Source organism: Pituophis catenifer, unplaced genomic scaffold, assembly GCF_029215685.1.
Source record: "Pituophis catenifer annectens isolate HBS135680 unplaced genomic scaffold, rPitCat1.0.hap2 SCAF_13, whole genome shotgun sequence".
NCBI lineage: Eukaryota > Metazoa > Chordata > Lepidosauria > Squamata > Colubridae > Pituophis > Pituophis catenifer.
The window spans coordinates 10,647,441-10,666,472 of record NW_027256893.1 but is presented as its reverse complement, the minus strand read 5'-3'; the positions used below and the strand labels follow the sequence as shown (position 1 = coordinate 10,666,472).

The 19,032-nt window shown below is 41.0% G+C and overlaps 1 protein-coding gene across 2 annotated transcripts in view; it reads right to left on the bottom strand.

Annotated features, from left to right (window-relative positions):
* The window catches only part of ADAMTS18 (ADAM metallopeptidase with thrombospondin type 1 motif 18), a 98,614-nt gene that overhangs the window by 43,179 nt on the left and 36,403 nt on the right, over nucleotides 1–19,032 (bottom strand). For both annotated transcript variants that reach the window (XM_070952820.1, XM_070952821.1), the window contains 7 exons: nucleotides 15,415–15,498; nucleotides 13,092–13,251; nucleotides 11,394–11,499; nucleotides 5,875–6,012; nucleotides 5,622–5,775; nucleotides 4,683–4,778; nucleotides 3,298–3,446 (listed from right to left, as the gene is read on the bottom strand). In XM_070952820.1, the coding sequence (XP_070808921.1) occupies nucleotides 3,298–3,446; nucleotides 4,683–4,778; nucleotides 5,622–5,775; nucleotides 5,875–6,012; nucleotides 11,394–11,499; nucleotides 13,092–13,251; nucleotides 15,415–15,498 (887 nt within the window). The remainder of the gene's footprint in view (nucleotides 1–3,297; nucleotides 3,447–4,682; nucleotides 4,779–5,621; nucleotides 5,776–5,874; nucleotides 6,013–11,393; nucleotides 11,500–13,091; nucleotides 13,252–15,414; nucleotides 15,499–19,032) is intronic.

Here is a 19,032-nt window from a genome sequence, read left to right as displayed (position 1 = left end):
TACGTCATTTTTCACCTGCACACAACTCCTAAATATACATGCCATGAAGTTACCCCTGGGCTAGATTTGGTTGAGTTGATCCAGGATTTCTTTCCTTGTGTAAAATTGCACGGACAGATTATGAAGAAATGTTCAGATCAACACATAATATTTATCTGAGAAATGATGCCTAAATCCTTATATTGTTAGTCATCACTAGAAGTTAAGCCCATTACAAACCAATTGCCATCATCTCACAATATGCTATTCAGTTAAATCCATCACGGGAAGAAGTTGCTAACATGTGCAAGTTAGGAACCCAGGTGCCATTTGCACAATCTAAGACTCATCTATTTGCAAAACAAGATGGAACTTGTTGCCCTGGTTTGCAGGAATTTAATGCTATAACACCGATTTGTTGAAGAGAAAATAAACTTTCTTCCTTTTTGCTAAAGAATTTGGGAAAATATGCTCTCTCCTAGACAAGGGATAGGAAACAAAGAATTTCCTTTTTGGATAGAAATTGTGAACTCTTTGGGAGCACAACTCTTTTGGGAGCAGTCTTCAACTGAATAGTCCAGTCTTAAACTTCTTGGACAAATGAATAGAATAGAATAGAATAGAATAGAATAGAATAGAATAGAATAGAATAGAATAGAATAGAATAGAATAGAATAGAATAGAATAGAATAGAATTCTTTATTGGCCAAGTGTGATTGGACACACAAGGAATTTGTCTTTGGTGCATACGCTCTCGGTGTACATAAAAAGACAAGATACATTTGTCAAGAATCATAAGGTACAACACTTAATGATAGTCATAGGATACAAACAAGCAATCGAATCATACTTAGGAAGCAATCAATATCAATATAAATTGTAATGATACAAGCAACAAAGTTACAGTCATGCAGTCATAAGTGGGAGGAGATGGATAATAGGAATGATGAGAAGACTAATAGTAATAGTAATGCAGACTAAATGAATAGTTTGACAGTGTTGAGGGAATTATTTGTTTAGCAGAGTGATGGCGTTTGGGAAAAAACTGTCCTTGTGTCTAGTTGTCTTGGTGTGCAGTGCTCTATAGCGTCGTTTTGAGGGTAGGAGTTGAAACAATTTATGTCCAGGATGCGAGGGGTCTGTAAATATTTTCACAGCCCTCTTTTTGACTCGTGCAGTATACAGGTCCTCAATGGAAGGCAGGTTGGTAGTAATTGTTTTTTCTGCAGTTCTAATTATCCTCTGACGTCTGTGTCTGTCTTGTTGGGTTGCAGAACCAAACCAGACAATTATACAGGTGTAGATGAACCCTAATTGTAGCTAGTATTCAAAGAAGGTTGACTATCTTTCTGTAATAAATCTACTGTATGTCCTAAAAGACACTATATAGATGAGAAATGTAGAAGAAGGGACAACCAAAGTGACCAGGAGGCTGTAGCTACCAGAAAAGCAGCATTTAAGGCTGTTTAAGTTACAGTGAAGTAAAGTGAAGTTTTAGAAGTATTTTATACAGTTACAAAAATAAGAGAAATAGGGCATTCTCTGATTTCTAATGCAACCAGTGCATTAGAATGCACTGCAGAATCTAATGCAGAAAGATTCAGGACTGATAAAAGGAAATGCCTCTTAAAATAAGATTAAGATTAAGATTAAGCTGTGAATTCAATGCCTTTAAATGTGGTGTCAGCTACCCATGGGAGAAGAAGGAGAACACACAAGAAGAAGGAGAAAGAAAATCAGAATTGGCTACAAATCTTAATTAGTTTTTGAGGTCTGTCAACTGCCTCCTGAATCATGGCCAGCATATTCTCATTACATATCAACTATAGGAGAAGTGGAGAGAAATAAAAACAGCTGTGAACTTTGCAAACGCACCTGGCTGACCACAGTGGATGAAAATGATAAGCGTGACCTGATGTAGCCTCAGGGCCCTTTGTGTGATTAATTATATATTTTAGGATGCCACAAGGCATGCTAGCTTTTTCAACAACGGATGACACAGTTATTTTTCAGATAATTTATGGAGGGCAGATTTGCTCAATGATTGTTATCCAGGTGACAGGATGCTACTGAACACAAAGTTCTGCAAGTAATATAAGTGAAAGCCACAGGTTTCCTGCATTGCTTATGGACTTCCCAAGAACATTTGTTTAACTGGTGGCGCAGCAGACTAATAGCCTGTTATTATCATCCAGCTGCCTGCAATTACTGCTAGTTCGAATCTCCCCAGGCTCAAGGTCGACTCAGCCTTCCATCCTTTCTAAGGTAGATAAATTGAGGACCCAGATTGTGGGGGCAATAAGCTGACTTTGTATAAATATACAAAAGTATGAAGGCTATTGCTTAACGCATTGTAAGCCGCCCTGAGTCTCCGGAGAAGGGCGGCATATAAATCAAATTAAAAAAAAAAAAAACCTGCTGCATGAAACAGGTGGTTGAACTAAACAGAGTTCAGGTAAAATCTAAACATACTGTAAGCCAAGAAATTTCAATCAAAGCCAACGGTAGAAAAAGTACAAATTTAAATGTATACAATATTGCATTAATGTTACTTTTAACATGCTACCACTAATATGTTTATTAAAAACGAGTTTTATAAAATGCTATGCTTAGAGAAACGCAGCTACTAAAAGGAATGATTAATTTTTAATAAAATTCTTTGTATTCAGTGTTTGTCTTTGCATGTGTGGTGTATGTATAAAACGTTAATATATATTAAAGAATATGGAATTCTTTAATCTATATATTAAATATTATATGTATATATTCAGATAGATAGATAGATAGATAGATAGATAGATAGATAGATAGATAGATAGATAGATAATGATGGATGGTTGGATGGATGGATGGATGGATGGGAGAGAGAGATGATAGATAGATAGATAGATAGATAGATAGATAGATAGATAGATAGATAGATAGAGATGGATGGATGGATGGGAGAGAGAGATGATAGATAGATAGATAGATAGATAGATAGATAGATAGATAGATAGATAGATAATGGATGGATGATGGATGGATGGGAGAGAAAGAAATGATAAGTAGATAGATAGATAGATAGATAGATAGATAGATAGATAGATAGATAGATAGATAGATAGGCAGGCAGGCAGGCAGGCAGGCAGGCAGGCAGGCAGGCAGGCAGGCAGACAGACAATAGATATAGATACATAGATATAGATAGATGGTAGATGATAGAAAGACAAGACAGACAGACAGACAGACAGATATTAAAAAAAAGAATTCCATTGTCACCTACCAGAATTACAGATAACGAGAGAAACATGAGATCTTTTCATAGCAGGGCCTTACTTGGGATTGTTGCAATGTCTCTCTTGGTACGTAACTCCTCCGCCACAAGTCCGAGAACAGTCTGACCACCTAGACCATGCTGACCACTGGCCATTCACAGGTTTGGGACCATGGTCTCCAAATAGTACACACTGGCCCCTTCGACACCACTGAAGGAAAGAGGAATAGAGAAAACATGTTTTGCTAGGATGATGGCTGTCAATGAATCAAAGCATGGGTTAGAAGCAAACCTACCTTTCAGGGGAAGGGAAGGTGAGGGTTGGAATGGGTGGAAAAGACAAGTAATGTGTAATGGAAATTAAGGATGAGGAGAGAAATGGCACAATAGCAAATTGCAGAGTTTCATTATCTCTATTCATTCCCCATACCAAGGAGGAGAAGGAGGAGGAGGAGGAGGATCTGCTTATCAGCTCTGATTTTAAATATAAATACTTAAGTATGAGCACTTGCACATTACAGATATACATACTGTAAATCATAACATCACAAAGGAGTTCACTACTTCTGTAAGTAGTGGTGGCATCTGACTATAAGCATAACTATGTACATACTAGCTAAAGGTTCCCCTGGCAGATATGTGCTAGTCATTCCCGACTCTAGGGGGCGGTACTCATCTCTGTTTCAAAGCTGAAAAGCCAGCGTTGTCCGAAGACGTCTCCGTGGTCATGTGGCTGGCATGACTCAACACCAAAGGCACACGGAACGCTGTTACCTTCCCACCAAAGGTGGTCCCTATTTTTCTACTTGCATTTTTTACATGCTTTCGAACTGCTAGGTTAGCAGAAGGTGGGACAAGTAACGGGAGCTCACCCCATTACGCAACACTCAGGATTCGAACCACTGAACTGCTGACCTTTCGATCAACAAGCTCAGTGTCTTAGCCACTGAACCACCACGTCCCCATACGTACTAGCTACCAGGGGTGAAATCTAGCAGGTTCTGGAGAACCAGTAGCGGAAATTTTGAGTAGTTGGAGAACCGGCAAATACCACCTCTGGCTGGCCCCAGAGTGGGGTGGGAATGGAGAGTTTGCAGTATCCTTCCCCTGCGACGCCCACCAAGCCACACCACACCATGCCCACCAAGCCACGCCCACAGAACCGATAGTAAAAAAATTTGAATTTCGCCACTGCTAGCTATGATACTGATGCTGGGACTGCTTGCTTCTGCCCCATCTGATGTGTCTCCCACATTCACCAAGAAGGATCTGGAACCTGGATTTTGATCCTGAGATGCAAACGCATTCCTCAAAAGTATCCCAGACCCATCTAAGACATAGCTTTCTTTTAGATTCCTTGTTCAAAACAAGTTACTACCTACTACCCCAAAAATATGCATTTCAACCTGGAAGAGGTGTGCATTCTATTGCAGTTTCTTTAATTTACCATGTTTATTCCACACAGTGTCCCTTCTGCAGCAGGCATAAACTTCGTCTCGCAGCGATGGCCAACTTTATGGCACCAGAGTGATTTGCATATATCCTGAGTATATTTTTGTAAGAGAGAGCAAGAGAGAGAGAGAGAGAGCGCTCTTGTCACTTTTAGCTTTCATATTCAAAGTAAACCAGCATTTTCATTCCAAGAGTTTTGTTCTTCTAGAAATAGTATGTTCCATGCAATATATATTATAAAGTGTTTTACTGTTTCTACGCTTTTATTCTTCGGTTTTTCATAGGTTGTAAGGTTATCACTTTTCCAAATGGCTCAGCAGGTGGCAGTACCTAGCTGACCTTGGCTGATTTCGGAAGCTAAACAGGATCAAAACTCATTAACCCTTGAATGAGAGGCTTCCTGAGAAACTCTTTGTTGGCTAGACCAAGAGTTGAGACAAGCGTCTGTAATTTTGTTAAGAAAGCTACCCAAATGCCCTGACCAGGAGTCGAGCTGGACTGAATTGATCTTCATCATGAAGTTGTACTTGCAGATCCTCAAAACTGAGCTCTATTCCCATGATTAATAGATGCCACGAATGAATTGGGAAACTGAGGCATTCCTATTCCCCGATCCTCATCTTCCTCCACAACACAAGGACACACAGTCATTGTATACGCTCTACAATTACAGTTTTCTTCCTGTAAGCTCAATCCTTTTTCCTGCAGTTACAGTGGGCCCCTTCGACTTCCAACCCAAAGCAATGCCTTCAAAGCAAGCCATGGCTTCGCCCAACCATTTGAAGATTTAGAAACCATGAAGACCCTGAAGCTGCTTGGAACCCCTCCATTCATTCATAAACCTCTTGCTAAGATCTCATTGTTCTTCTGCGGTGCAAGTTCTAACGTTGTCAGGAAATTGCAATTAAAAAAAAAAAACCACATTTAAAAGTACCTTCACGAAACTCAAGTTGCAGAGTTTTGCTTTTGCTCCAAACTGCCACTTGCATTGTGTATCAGCATCATAGATCTGTCCTGGGAGTTTATCGGGATACTTGTATTGTCCAGCTTGTTTGGGCTCATCTATCAGACAAGCTGCCTGAGCAGTGCTGTGAAAAAGAGCATCAACCATCTAAAAGCTTTGCTCTTCCACAAAAACTGGTTCCAGATTTGAAAAAAAAAATGCAATTTTCTAGGCTTGGACTTACTTGAGAAACTTGTTAAGGTACTGCCGGCTACACACCGACCATGAAAACACTCCATTGTTGCCTATGAGAGTGGGAGACATGATGTTACCTTCAGCTTTTCGACAAGGGTTTCCTTCTCCGTCGTGAATCATGCCAAAACTGAGCATCCCAGAAAAAAAAAAAAAGAAAAGAAATCAATTTATTATAGCACCAAGGCCAGATACAATAGAATATTTCATAGTAGAATTGCTGCCTACTTGTAATATATGTGTAATAGAAAGACAAATATAGTCAGCATAAAATAATTAAGAACAGATGTAATAAAATAAGTGGTTTAAAGCACCCTGTTATTAACACAGCTGCCTGCAATTACTGCAGGTTCGAATCTTACCAGGCTCAAGGTTGACTCAGCCTTCCATCCTTTCTAAGGTAGGTAAAATGAGGACCCAGTTTGTGGGGGCAATAAGCTGACTTTGTATAAATATACAAAAGTATGAAGGCTATTGCTTAGCGCATTGTAAGCCACCCTGAGTCTCCGGAGAAGGGCGGCATATAAATCAAATAAAAATAAATAAATAAATAAATAAAATAAAATAAAATAAAATAAAACAGAAGAAATATAAAACTGTGAGCAGTTTCGAACTCAATGGTACAGTGTATTGTAGGGATAGTAGCACAAAACTGGGAAACTTTGAAGAAATTAGCACTCACTAGATAAGATAATCTATAACCGGAATAAAAACTTACTATACTTATGATACTAACTGGTCATCATTACTGAGAATTCTGGAAACTGAACTCTGACACATCTGGAGGGTACTATCTTATAGAAGCTTCTCTGGGTGATCTAAGCTCACAATATTTTAAGATCAGAATTCTGCCTGGTGAACTAACTTACTGATTTAAAACACCAGAATGATCTATTAGTTAGGGCCTTTGAAATGGTTGCGGAAAAATGAAGTTCAACCCAATGAAGTTCAACCCATTCTTGATATTTCAAAAATAGCGGTGGAGGTAATACAGGCCATAGTGAAATTCCTTGAAAGAAGAGTGATGCGTGAAACTAAATGAATGCTTCGTTGAAGACTAAGCATTCATTTCTCTTTAAATGCCCCTGTGTTATTTTGCAAAGCCGGTGGTGATTATTGACACAAAACAGCCATCTCGGTGATGGCATCTAGACTTTAGCATTTCTTTTCAGAGAAGATTTGCTTGCTCCATTAATCTTTTGCCATCTAAAGCCATTAACAGGGCAAGACCTTATGGTTGCAAAAGATATTTGGGACAGAGATCAATTGGCTTATGCTCATGTAGAGCATTAGATTCTTACTGTTGTTAGTGCAATGCACACATTATTTTAATGCTATTCTATATCTTCTCCTTTCCGCTTTGACAGCCTAAAACTATGTCAAAGTTTTAGGGATGGAAAAGTTGGAAAGAGGGGAGTAAATGAATGGGCTTTGATTTTTTTTAAAAAAATCATGTGCCTTCTTCTGGTGCTACTGTTGCTATAGATCATTGCTTCCCAGACTTAGTTCAGTGACTTAAAAGCAGGGATGGGGCTACTGAGGGTTTGCAGGGTTTCGGGAGACCCTCTAGCTAAGATTCTGTGCAGTTCAGAGAACCCCCAAATCCCACTCCTGGCTGACCCTACCCACCCTGCCCCTCCCCTCCCAGGAGTCCCCACACGGCCCGTTTTGGATGCAGGTAAGTGCAGGGCATGTGCGGAAGCTCAGGGAGGGTGAAAAACGAGCCTACTGGAAGTTTGGAAAGGCTGGGAATGGGCCCGTTTCTGCCTCCACAGCCTGGAGAGGCTGTTTTGCCCTCCCGGAGGCTCAAGGAAAGCTTCCAGAGCCCGGGGAGGTCAAAAACACCCACCACCACCGTGGTGCAGGATGCCGACTAGGCCACCCCCACCATCGATCACCCAGGCAGAGAACCCCTTGTTAAAATTTTTGAAGCCCACCCCTGCTTTAAAAGGGATCTGTGGGGCGCTTGGTGCTCTCAGAGCTTGGAGGTTTTCTTGCAGATACTGCTTTACCAAACTAGGTAACATCATCAAAAAAAAACCCACCAAGCTCAGAAAATCCCAACAACCCCACAGTTCAACCCTTAATTAATTATTTTCTCTAGCATTGGTTAAATGGGAACTGCCTAGGGAGGAATGCTTGTTTCTTTTATTATTCCTTGGTCCCATGAACAAGAAGCGGAAAGAGATAGAATGAATCTCTTCCAGGACCGTCCACCGTGATGCTGACCCACCAGAAATGAAAATAAAAAGAGAGGAAATGTTGAATAAAACTGTGCCCCAGCCTCCCTGCCAACAGCTTTTATGACTGAAAAAAAAAAATGACATCCTCATCCATCATGCATTATTTGCATACGGAGTAGTGATACCAAAGATAGTGTTTCTTAACTTCATCAACTTTAAGATATTGGGGATTTCAACTCCCCAAATTTCCATGCTGGCTGGAGAATTCTGAGAGTTGAAGTCCAGGCATCTTAAAATGGTTGAGGTTGCGAAACTGATCAAAAGGGAAGGGATGGTGGCCTCGTTCATGGAAATAGAGCACCGTTTCTGCCCTTTCCCAAGAGAATAAACCATTTTAATTATGGAATGTCCATCAATGTTATTCATCCCCACAAGTTGGATAGAGAATTTGGGGATATTACCAATGCTGCCCTCCAGTTTTTTTTTTCATTTTTAAGCCTTTGGTTTCCATAATTGACATCAACTTCATTGGTGAGATCCTTCATTTCCAAATAAGGATGTTCTATTAAAACCTATAGGGGACGCGGTGGCTCAGTGGCTAAGATGCTGAGCTTGTCGATCGAAAGGTCGGCAGTTCAGCGGTTCGAATCCCTAGCACCGTGTAATGGGGTGAGCTCCCGTTACTTGCCCCAGCTTCTGCCAACCTAGCAGTTCGAAAACATCTAAAAAATGCAAGTAGAAAAATAGGGACCACCTTTGGTGGGAAGGTAACAGCGTTCCGTGAGCGTTCCATTTAGTCATGTCGGCCATATGACTACGGAGACGTCTTTGGACAGCGCTGGCTCTTCAGCTTAGAAACGAAGATGAGCACCGCCCCCTAGAGTTGGGAACGACTAGCACGTATGTGCGAGGGGAACCTTTACCTTTATTAAAACTTATAAGCTTTATTTTTTTTAAAAAAAAAAAAAACCTACCTCTAATTGTTTCAAACGTTCTCTACCCTCCATAATTACTATCTGACTGCTAATAGGATCATTAGGCAGCACTTCTAAAGGATTGTCTGCCTCTAGGCAAGTGAAGGCCATTGCTGCCAATTTCCCATATTATTCAGCTGGAAAGGCACATGCTTGGACAAACGACAGTGGGGGAATTTCCTAGCAGTTATTGGCAAATGAATGAAGCTCAGTCTTTCCAAGATGCTTTTTTTTTTTTTTTTTTTGGAAGACATTTCATAAATCCTTCCTGTCCGGATATATCAACAATGATATGAAAGAGAAAATTAGGAAAAAGGAGGAAAAGGAGAAGAAAAATCTCAAGAAAGAATGTCATTTACTGTGCAATCATCAAACCGGAAGATTATAATGCAAAATTATCGCATAATTCTTTTTTATTCTCACTGAACTCAGTCTACTATCTATACTGCTGCAGATACAGCTCTACAGAGGAATTATTGAGTCTGTCATTTGCACCTCCATAACTGTCTGGTTTGGCTCTGCAACCCAACAAGACAGACACAGACTTCAGAGGATAATTAGAACTGCAGAAAAAACAGTTACTACCAACTTGCCTTCCTTTGAGGACCTGTATACTGCACCAGTCAAAAAGAGGGCTGTGAAAATATCTGAAGATCCCTCGCATCCTGGACATAAATTGTCCAACTCCTACCCTCAAAACAACGCTATAGAGCACTGCACACCAGAACAACTAGACACAAGGACAGTTTTTTCCCGAATGCCATCACTCTGCTAAACAAATAATTCCCTCAACACTGTCAAACTATTCACTAAATCTGCCTTACTATTACTATTAATCTTCTCATCGTTCCTATCACCCATCTCCTCCCACTTATGACTGTATGACTGTAACTTTTTGCTGTATCCTTACGATTTATATTGTTTCCTAGTATGATTTGATTGCTTATTTGTACCCTATGACAACACATTAAGTGTTGTACCTTATTATTCGTGACTAATGTATCTTTTCTTCTTATGTACACTGAGACCATATGCACCAAAGACAAATTCCTTGTATGTCCAATCACACTTGGCCAATAAAGAAAAACTACATATAAAAATGTCCCTGCCTCATTGCTAAGTAGGTCATTCCTTTAACAGCATACAAATTGGATACATAGAGAAATACATGGCTGGATCTCTGGATAATCCCTGTTTTTTCTGACCTCGCCTCTGGATTAACATCTCTCTTCACTTTCTCTCACCCTGTGATTGTGTCTCATGGTTTTGGCCTGTCAGTTTGTTTTGCCACTTATCTACTGGGTGATCTGATCCAGAGACCAACCAATCCCTGTCATCATAATATTACTCTGAGAAAAGAAGGGTAGAATTATATCACAACAGGATTAACCAATCTGTGCTGATGAAGCAGACTTTTGAAACAGGAAAAAAAAATTTGATTCTGAGATGAAGGTTGTGAGCATGCCTCAATTGTAATGAGTATGTGTCCCTGCATAGTTCTGCCCCCCTTCCCTATCCTCCCCCCCTCACAAAATAGTGCACATCTCAATTCAAAAGGTCCAAGGACTGAATTCCCGACAGTCATTTTTTATGGTTCGCCTCCCACCCGCCAACCATCCAAGACAACGCCTGGCAAAAATTAGCACTGGGTTAGGATTAGTCTTTTAATTCCTCGTTTCCTTTCAGATGAAGAGGAATCAGTCAAAGGGCCACTCATGCAGACATGAGGTCAGAGCCAGTGGTTCACTGTGTGTTTACAGAGTCAGGACTGAATAGCTTGGAACAGCTCATGCAGAATTGGGGATTCACCTAGCATGCAAAGACTGCAGCTTGGCTGTTGATAATAACAAAAAAAGGATGAGCTGAATGGAGCTGTCAACCAACAAAGGAGAGTTTCTGTGTGGGAGACATTTCATAAGGCCTCCTCACAAAAGGACATTCCTCAGCCTCATCGCTGTCCGACTCCGCTGCCAACTCCGCAGGCTACAGGTGGACCACAACGCCATCGGCGCATGCGTGCGGTGTAAAAAACACAGCGATATAGGACGGGATTGCGCCTGGGCAGGCCCACCTGCAAGTCGCCACTGCCGGTTCGCCCGAACCAGTCCGAACCATCTGAATACACCTCTGGTTTTAACTATCCTCTCATGTTTCTCTATAACCTTTGGTGATTGAAAATATTGCCTCCTCCTTCTCATATAATGTCACTATAAGAGGCAATAAAACCCTACGACCAGATCTCCAAAACCAAAATTGATATCAAACTGGGCGTTAATAGCCCAGAGCGCAATGAATGAAAAGCATTTATCTTTGATGCATTCGGTAGGGATAAAAATGCATGAGAAATTGCTTACTTGTGTCCAGATTCATGGGCAATAGTAAATGCCAAAGCAAGGCCCGTATCTTCATTGATGGTGCAACTCCGGTATTTGCTGCACATTCCACTGATTGGAGCAAAGCCTGCCAGGAAATTACAAGAAATAGGAAGCATTGTGGAGGAAAAGAATGAAATTATGAAAAGAATTCCATTCTGCTGCCTAACTTTGTGCAAATGGAGGCCACGTTTTAGAGGTTGGACATTCACGGCATATTTTGTTACCTTGTGTAAATGGAACAGACAGACAAATGGAAATAACGGGGTCAATCCAAGATAAATGCATCTTGTCTGCAACAGCTGGTCTGCAAAACTAACACGAGCTCATTTTCTCTGCTGACTCAACATCAGTCTAGGTCAGCTGGGAAAACGGGTTTTAAAAAGAGATGCCAATTCTTTTCTGAAAGTCAGCCAGGAGGAATTAAGAATGGTCGGCTAGCGATATTTCCAAAATCTAAAACAACAGAACTGGGAAGCTTCCTGAAGCACAGTGGCCATGTTCCTCTCACCCAGGTAATTCTTCTTTGGGGGTGTCATTTACAATTGCCCCAAATCCTGCTGTCAATATTGAAGGAATAAGTAAAAGTTAAGAGATCAGTATGATTTTTCGTAATCTGTATTTTCCTAATGGTTTTGCCTTGGAGTTTCAATTAGACATGCATAGAGAGGCTTAATGTTTCCTCATGCTACTCTGTGTGTGTGTGTGTGTGTGTGTGTGTGTGTGTGTGTGTGTGTGTGTTCCAGTGGAGGGTTTCAAAAATTTTTACTACCGGTTTTACTACCTAGGTATGGCTTGGTGGGCGTGGCTTGGTGGGCGTGGCAGGGGAAGGATACATTCTCTCCCCAATCCAGGGGAAGTTTACTGCAAAATCCCCATTTCCTCCCGATCAGCTGGGACTCAGGAGGCAGAGAATAGTTGGGGGCGAGGCCAGTCAGAATTTTTACTACCAGTTCTCCAAACTACTCAAAATTTCCGCTACCGGTTCTCCAGAACTGATCAGAACCTGCTGAAACCCACCTCTGGTGTATTCCCTTCTCATGTAGTCCTGAGCCTAATACTCTTCTCCTCTCTATATTCAGAATATTTAAAAATATTGAAACAATAGATAATAAAATAAACATTAAAATTAATAAAATGTTAACATTAATATCATATATACTTTTGAACATGATCTTGGGACTATCTATAGGAGCATAGATGTATAGGACTGTCCAGAATAGATGGATAGAAAGTTATCCAGAACAACAGTCCTTAGTACCAACTAAGCCAATCACATTTCTCCTTCTTCAAACTATCTGCAATGTTTGCTATTGATTGGCTAATAGCAACAGCAACCTCTGTTAATCTACCAATTATATTTGGTAAAACAAATAATACTGAACCTTGTTCAGTAAAACAAGGTTTGCCTGATGAATTCTGAAGCCAATTGGTTACGGTATTTATAACACATCATTTTGAGCTCCTTGGTGTTTTCTGAGCTTGGTGGCTTTCTTGCAGATGTTTCATTGCCAAACTAGGTAAAATCATCAATGTAGTAGTTGAGTAATGAAACATCTGCAGGGAAATCACCAAGCTCAGGGAGCACTAAGGATCCCACAGTTGAACCGTGAGCTACAAATATTCCCTTCTGCCAATAGATCATTTGCCATCCGTGTCCCCATGTTTCTCTTGTCTTACCTAAAGTGTCACAAGGCTCATTCTTCCAGGAGCAAATATCAAATCCAGTAAGCAAGATAGCATGATCGTGCCTTTTCCCGTTCTTTCCAACCAGAGCCGACTGCCATTGGCAAAAACTGTTCAGTGACTGGTCTGCATGATGATTGATCACTAGTCCCCCCTGTAGAAAAATTACAGATGATCGCACAGCACAATCCCCAGTAACAAAAGAAAAGAAGATCTGGGGGGGGGCAATAAAAAGTAAATGGAGACATGAACATGAAATTTGCATTTGCTTTTCATTGTTAAGAAGAATGCTGTTTAGGATTCAGTGTTCTGAAGGCCACTTTTTAGAACATAGAATAATAAGGCTGGAGATCTCAGGTCTTCTAGTCCAGCCACTTGCTCAAGGCAGGATGCCTTATATCAGAGGTCTTCAAACTTGTGAACTTTAAGACTTGTGGACTTCAACTCCCAGAATTCTGGGAGTTGAAGTCCACAAGTCTTAAAGCTGCCAAGTTTGAAGATCTCTGCCTTATATCATGCCAGACACATTGTCCAATCTCTTCTTGAAAACCTCCGGCGATGGAGCACCCACAAATCCAGGAGACAAACTGTTCCGTTGATTAATCATTCTCAATGTCAGGAAACTTCTCCTTACTTCTAGGTTGTATCTAGATCTTTAACAGGCTTCTAACCCATTATTTCGTGTCCTGCCCTCTGGTGCTTTGGAGGATACTGTAAGTCAGCCACGTTTTCCCTTTTCATTTGTTTACATTTAGCTTATACTACCTTGTCTTGGTTCCTTATCTAACAAAAACCATTTTGAAATACCCTTGAAAGGCTGCCAAATTAATTATCAACTGTTATCTCTGTCACCTATTATGATAGTCAAATTCAATTATATGTATATAATACCAAGGCATGCAGCCAGAACATACATGCACGTCTCTAGTATAAAATTAAACAGAAAAAGAGCTTGCTCCTTTAGCATTCTGATGAAAAATCTTTTCTGTCTAGTATTTTTAGTGTGAGTTTAAGAACCTTGTGAAAATATAGCAGAAACCAGTAGCAGTCCTTAGACAATACAGCATGGGCAACCTTTTTTTAAAAAGCCATGTAACCTTTAAAGGCAAATTGTTGAGTAAAGCTAAGTGAAACATGATCTTCAACCACTGCAGATTATAAATATATCAAATTTATATTTCGCTGATAAAGAAATAAAGGGAGACTAGTATAGATCTATAGTATAGATTCTATTTCTTTATCAGCGAAATATAAATTTGGTATAAAATGGTTTGTCGTGAATGCGACTGCTTGAGGGCTCCTGGATTGGAGCTGAAAGGCAAAAGGGAAGCAGTACGCTCCCTCCCACATGCTGGGGTAGACAAGTTTTTTTTTTTTCTTCTCTCTTTCTTTTCAAGACATCATCTATGTTAAAACTGAGTCCCAGTTTCAGTGCTTTCATCTTTCTGGAGCCCTTTATTGATTTGATTTTGAGGAAAACCATTAGTCTATCATCCTTAGCACAATACAAAGCCACTCACATTTTTCATATTTCATTTCAATAAGAGCCGAGGTAGCGCAGTGGTGAGAGTGCAGTACTGCAGGCGGCTTCAACTGACTGCTAGCTGCAGTTTGGCAGCTCAAATCTCACCAGCTCAAGGTTGACTCAGCCTTCCATCCTTCCGAGGTGGGTAAAATGAGGACCCAGATTGTTTGGGGGCAATAGGCTGACTTTGTAAAACTGCTTAGAGAGGGCTGTAAAGCACTATGAAGTGATATATAAATCTACGTGCTATTGCTATTGCTATTTGAGGAACAAAACAAGGGAAAAGGAACAACAACACATGGGAACATACTCTTGAGAATCAATGGACTCCCATCTAAAAGCCTAAGAAGGACAAAGGACATTTGCAAACATCACAGAAGAAATACACATAGCTATTCCTTTCCATTTCTAAACAGGGAAACAAGTTTCCCCTTAAAGCAAGGTAGTGTTAGAAAGAGAATTAAGAAGGGCCCCACCTTAATGTACTCCTGATAAAGGGTGAATTAAAATATGTACAAATCCAGTTTCCAAGATTCTATAACCTTATCCTTTTTTCTTTGTAATAATTCTGGCTAAACAAAACTCTGTGAGAAACTACTTTTCTGGGTTACTGTTATGGATTTGACACTCATTGTGTTATTGCATATGGTTCATAAACTCAAGAGAATCACCATGAAAATAAATTCTTCAGAGCAATTTCTTATGTAACAGGCTTGTGTGGGAGCCTCAATGTCCCAACCCCTAGCTTCATGTAAAATACATTCTGACCAAAAATGATGACAAATCACTCACAGGTTCTTGCTCCAAAAGAAGAAGGCTCACAACAACGATATTGATGTCACTTCCAATGGTACCATCCTTGAAAAGACTTGAGACCTGTGAAAAGATTAACATGGCAAAGAAGATAAGGAAAAAAAAACAAGTAAAACCGATAGGAAGATGAAATTCACTCCTGACACAACTATGAAATTAAAACAGAAATGGAAGGCTTGAGGGACACATGGAACATATCCTCTCTTTGTTTGAGCCTCATCAAAAATCGTGCAGGAAAAATTGTGTGGTAAACCAGTATATTTCAAAGATACTTTGGGGTAGGGTGAGAAAATGTGAAAATATCTCAACAATACTAATCTAATCAAATAGACGCAAGATTGACATAGTAGCATTCCTAATTCTTGATGGAAACTCTAACAGACCATGCAAATATGGACAATAGAGGACAACTATTATGGGAGAAAAAGGGCCTGGAATCACACAAAAAATATTTTCCCTCTAGAGCGGTCGATTAAAATAACTCTTAGCCTGGTTCCTACTACACATTTGGTTTTGATTCAACATGTTATGGATGCCCCAACTACTGCATTTGTCTATTCAGCTTTAGAGTTTTGGTTATCATAAACCGTATTTTTCGCACTATGAGACGCACCTGACCATAAGATGCACCTCGGTTTAGAGGAGGAAAACAAGAAAAAAAATTCAGACGGAGCCTTAGAGGGCCACAGATAGCCAGCTCTGCCTATTGACTCCTACACTGGGGAAAAGAGACAGAAGAGGCAGGCAATAACAAAGACAGAAGAGGTGGGGTTCAGCACTGTAAAAGGACCCCGCCGCCACAGCCCGGCTGCTATTCACCAAAGGATCGGCACCCTTTCCACCCACTTTTTTTTGGGGGTGGAGTGTGTCTTATGGAGCGAACAATATGGTAAATTATCTAACCAATTGTGGTTGACAATTAAACAAATCATGGCTTAATAGAGCAGTATGGCTCATGCCATTTCTGAATCTTAGAAAGCCACTGCAAAAGGAGGAATCTGTTGTGGCCCGCCAGTGGCCAGTGGAGCTGGTGGCCGACTCAGACAATGGCCCCTCTCATAGGGAATAAAGAGGAGCAAAAGGGGAGTGGAGTTTGCAGGAGACAATTAGTTTGCTTAATTGGTTCGTGACTCTCAGAGACTCCTTGCCAAGTTTTGAAGATATCGGCCTGGCAGCTCTCCTAGCCAGATAAATTCTGTGACTGTAAATTCTTCCTTGAAAGACTTTGCTGGATGTGAATGAGAGGAATTCACAGTAACTTAATAAAAAGGTTTTTTTGTCGAGACAAGGAGTCTGCTTCCTGCTCTTGGGAAGCCTAGGTCAGAACAGAATCGACTGCAGTAAATGTTCAGAAGACGGTCTTGAATAGGTAAGTTCATAAGGCAAGACAGTTGATTCTTCAGAAATCAGCAAGAGTGTTATAGCCCGAGACCAAATCTTTAAATTCCTTCTTCAAGGAAATAATATACCTTGGTATCTCCTCTGTCCTGAACTTCAGGCTCTGTGCACCCTCCTCATTAATGAAGGGGTTCAAGTAGCTGTGTCTAGTGCCAAAGAAGCAAGCATGCACTCCCACTCCTGCTAACACAAGCGAGGAGAAAGGTCAGGAGGGGAAAGAGGGAGCAAGTTCATAACCTCATTTCCTTCCTCACTTTGAAGCAAAGCGTAAACACTCAAGCAGGGCCACAGCACTGATGGCATTGTGCTATTTAATCTAACGTGACAATGTGGCTTGTTTGTTATCAGTGCTGGGCATGGACCCAGTCGAATCCTGGGGCCGAAAGAAACGGCTTACGAAAGCACTCCATTCAGTATCTGTTATCTATCTTTGTCGCTGCAAGACCCATCAGGCAAATACTAAATCGAGACTCTTTCAAAGAGTCTTCCCTGCTTGAATAGTAGTACATTGGGAACAGATAGATGAATAAATGTTCTTACTAATAATGATATTCATAGGCGCCTTGTGTCCTAGGCACCTTCCAGGTGGACCACTGTAACACACCATCAGTTGGCTGCTCTTGAGGAGTATTCAGAAGCTTCCGTTCAGTGGTGAAATCCAAATTTCACTACTGGTTCTGTGGGCATGGCAGGGGAAGGATATTGCAAAATCTCCATTCCCATCCCACTCTTGGGGGGAAGGATATTGCAAAATCTCCATTTCCCACCCCACTCTGGGGCCAGCCGGAGGTGGTGTTTACCAGTTCTCCATAGTATTCAAAATTTCCGCTACCGGTTCTCCAGAACCTGTCAGAACCTGCTGGATTTCACCCCTGCTTCAGCTGCTGCAAAATGTAGCAGCAGGAGCAGTTACGTATGCTTCAAGAATGACATGCATTACACCTCTGCTTCCCAAGCTGCCAGGTTGGTTCTGGATCCAATTCAAGGTGTTGGTTATGACTTTTAAAGATCTATATGGCATGGGAGGTTTTTTGAGGGACCACCTCTCCCCAGTAACATCTACCCATCCCATCAGGTCCGGCAGAAGAGGTGTCAGCCTGGGAGTTTCATTGAGAGAATTCTAGGAGGAAAACCTTCCTGCTGTAACCTCTGTCCTGATGAACATCATTGTCCAAGAGGTGAAGCTGGCCCAACCCTGTTAGCCTTCCAGAAATGAGCTTCGGGATACCACGATAGAGTGGGACATGTTGGATGGTTATATGATCATTAACTGATCCATTCTCTGTATGCGGGTACAGGAACTGGGCATGGCTAGTCTAATGAAGAAAAGGACCAGGAGAGACATGATAGCAGTGTTCCAATATTTGAGGGGCTGCCACAGAGAGGAAGGGATCAAGCTATTTTCCAAGGCACCTGAAGGCCAGGCAAGGAATAATGGATGGAATCTGATCAAGGAGAGATTCAACCTGGAAATGAGGAGAAATTTTCTGACTGAGAGCAATCAACCCATGGAAAAGAAGTTGCCTTCAGAAGTTGTGGGAGCTTCAACACTGGAGGCTTTCAAGAAGAGATTGGACTGCCATTTGTCACAAATGGCGTAGGGTCTCCTGCTAGGATGGGGTGGACTTGGACTAGATGACCTACAAGGTCCCTTCCAACCTAATCTAAATATACATCTCTTTGTGAGCTTCCATTTGTGAGTATCCAGGGAATACCTGATTACCACAATGCTACAATAGATAAGTCTTGGGCCAAGCCAGATTGGCTCTATCTTGTTCAAATGGGCAGAGATGCGTTGATTCTCTTGATCAATAATGCAAGTTGCAAACCATTTTCTGGCTGCACATCTCAAACTGCAAGTACATTGGGATGTGCAAGGCAAGCTGAGGTTCCTCTCAGCAGGATGCTTTGTGCCATAGAATGACATCATTCTCCTGATTGAGGCACAGAGGAAGGCAACCCAATTTGCTTCATTGAAGTGCTTGGCTTCAAAGCAATGGTACTGTCATTAGCTGGAAGAGATTTTCGGCATGTAATATTCAGCAACAGAAAACTCTTCCAGTTCCTGAAAGTGTCGGATAAGTGGATCTATTGATTATAGCTTGGAAAAGCTTACTTTCATACTATTCCCTTTTTATATTTTGCCGTCAAAATATGGAGGACCGATTCCAGAAAATTTATGGAGAAAGAAATTGCCCT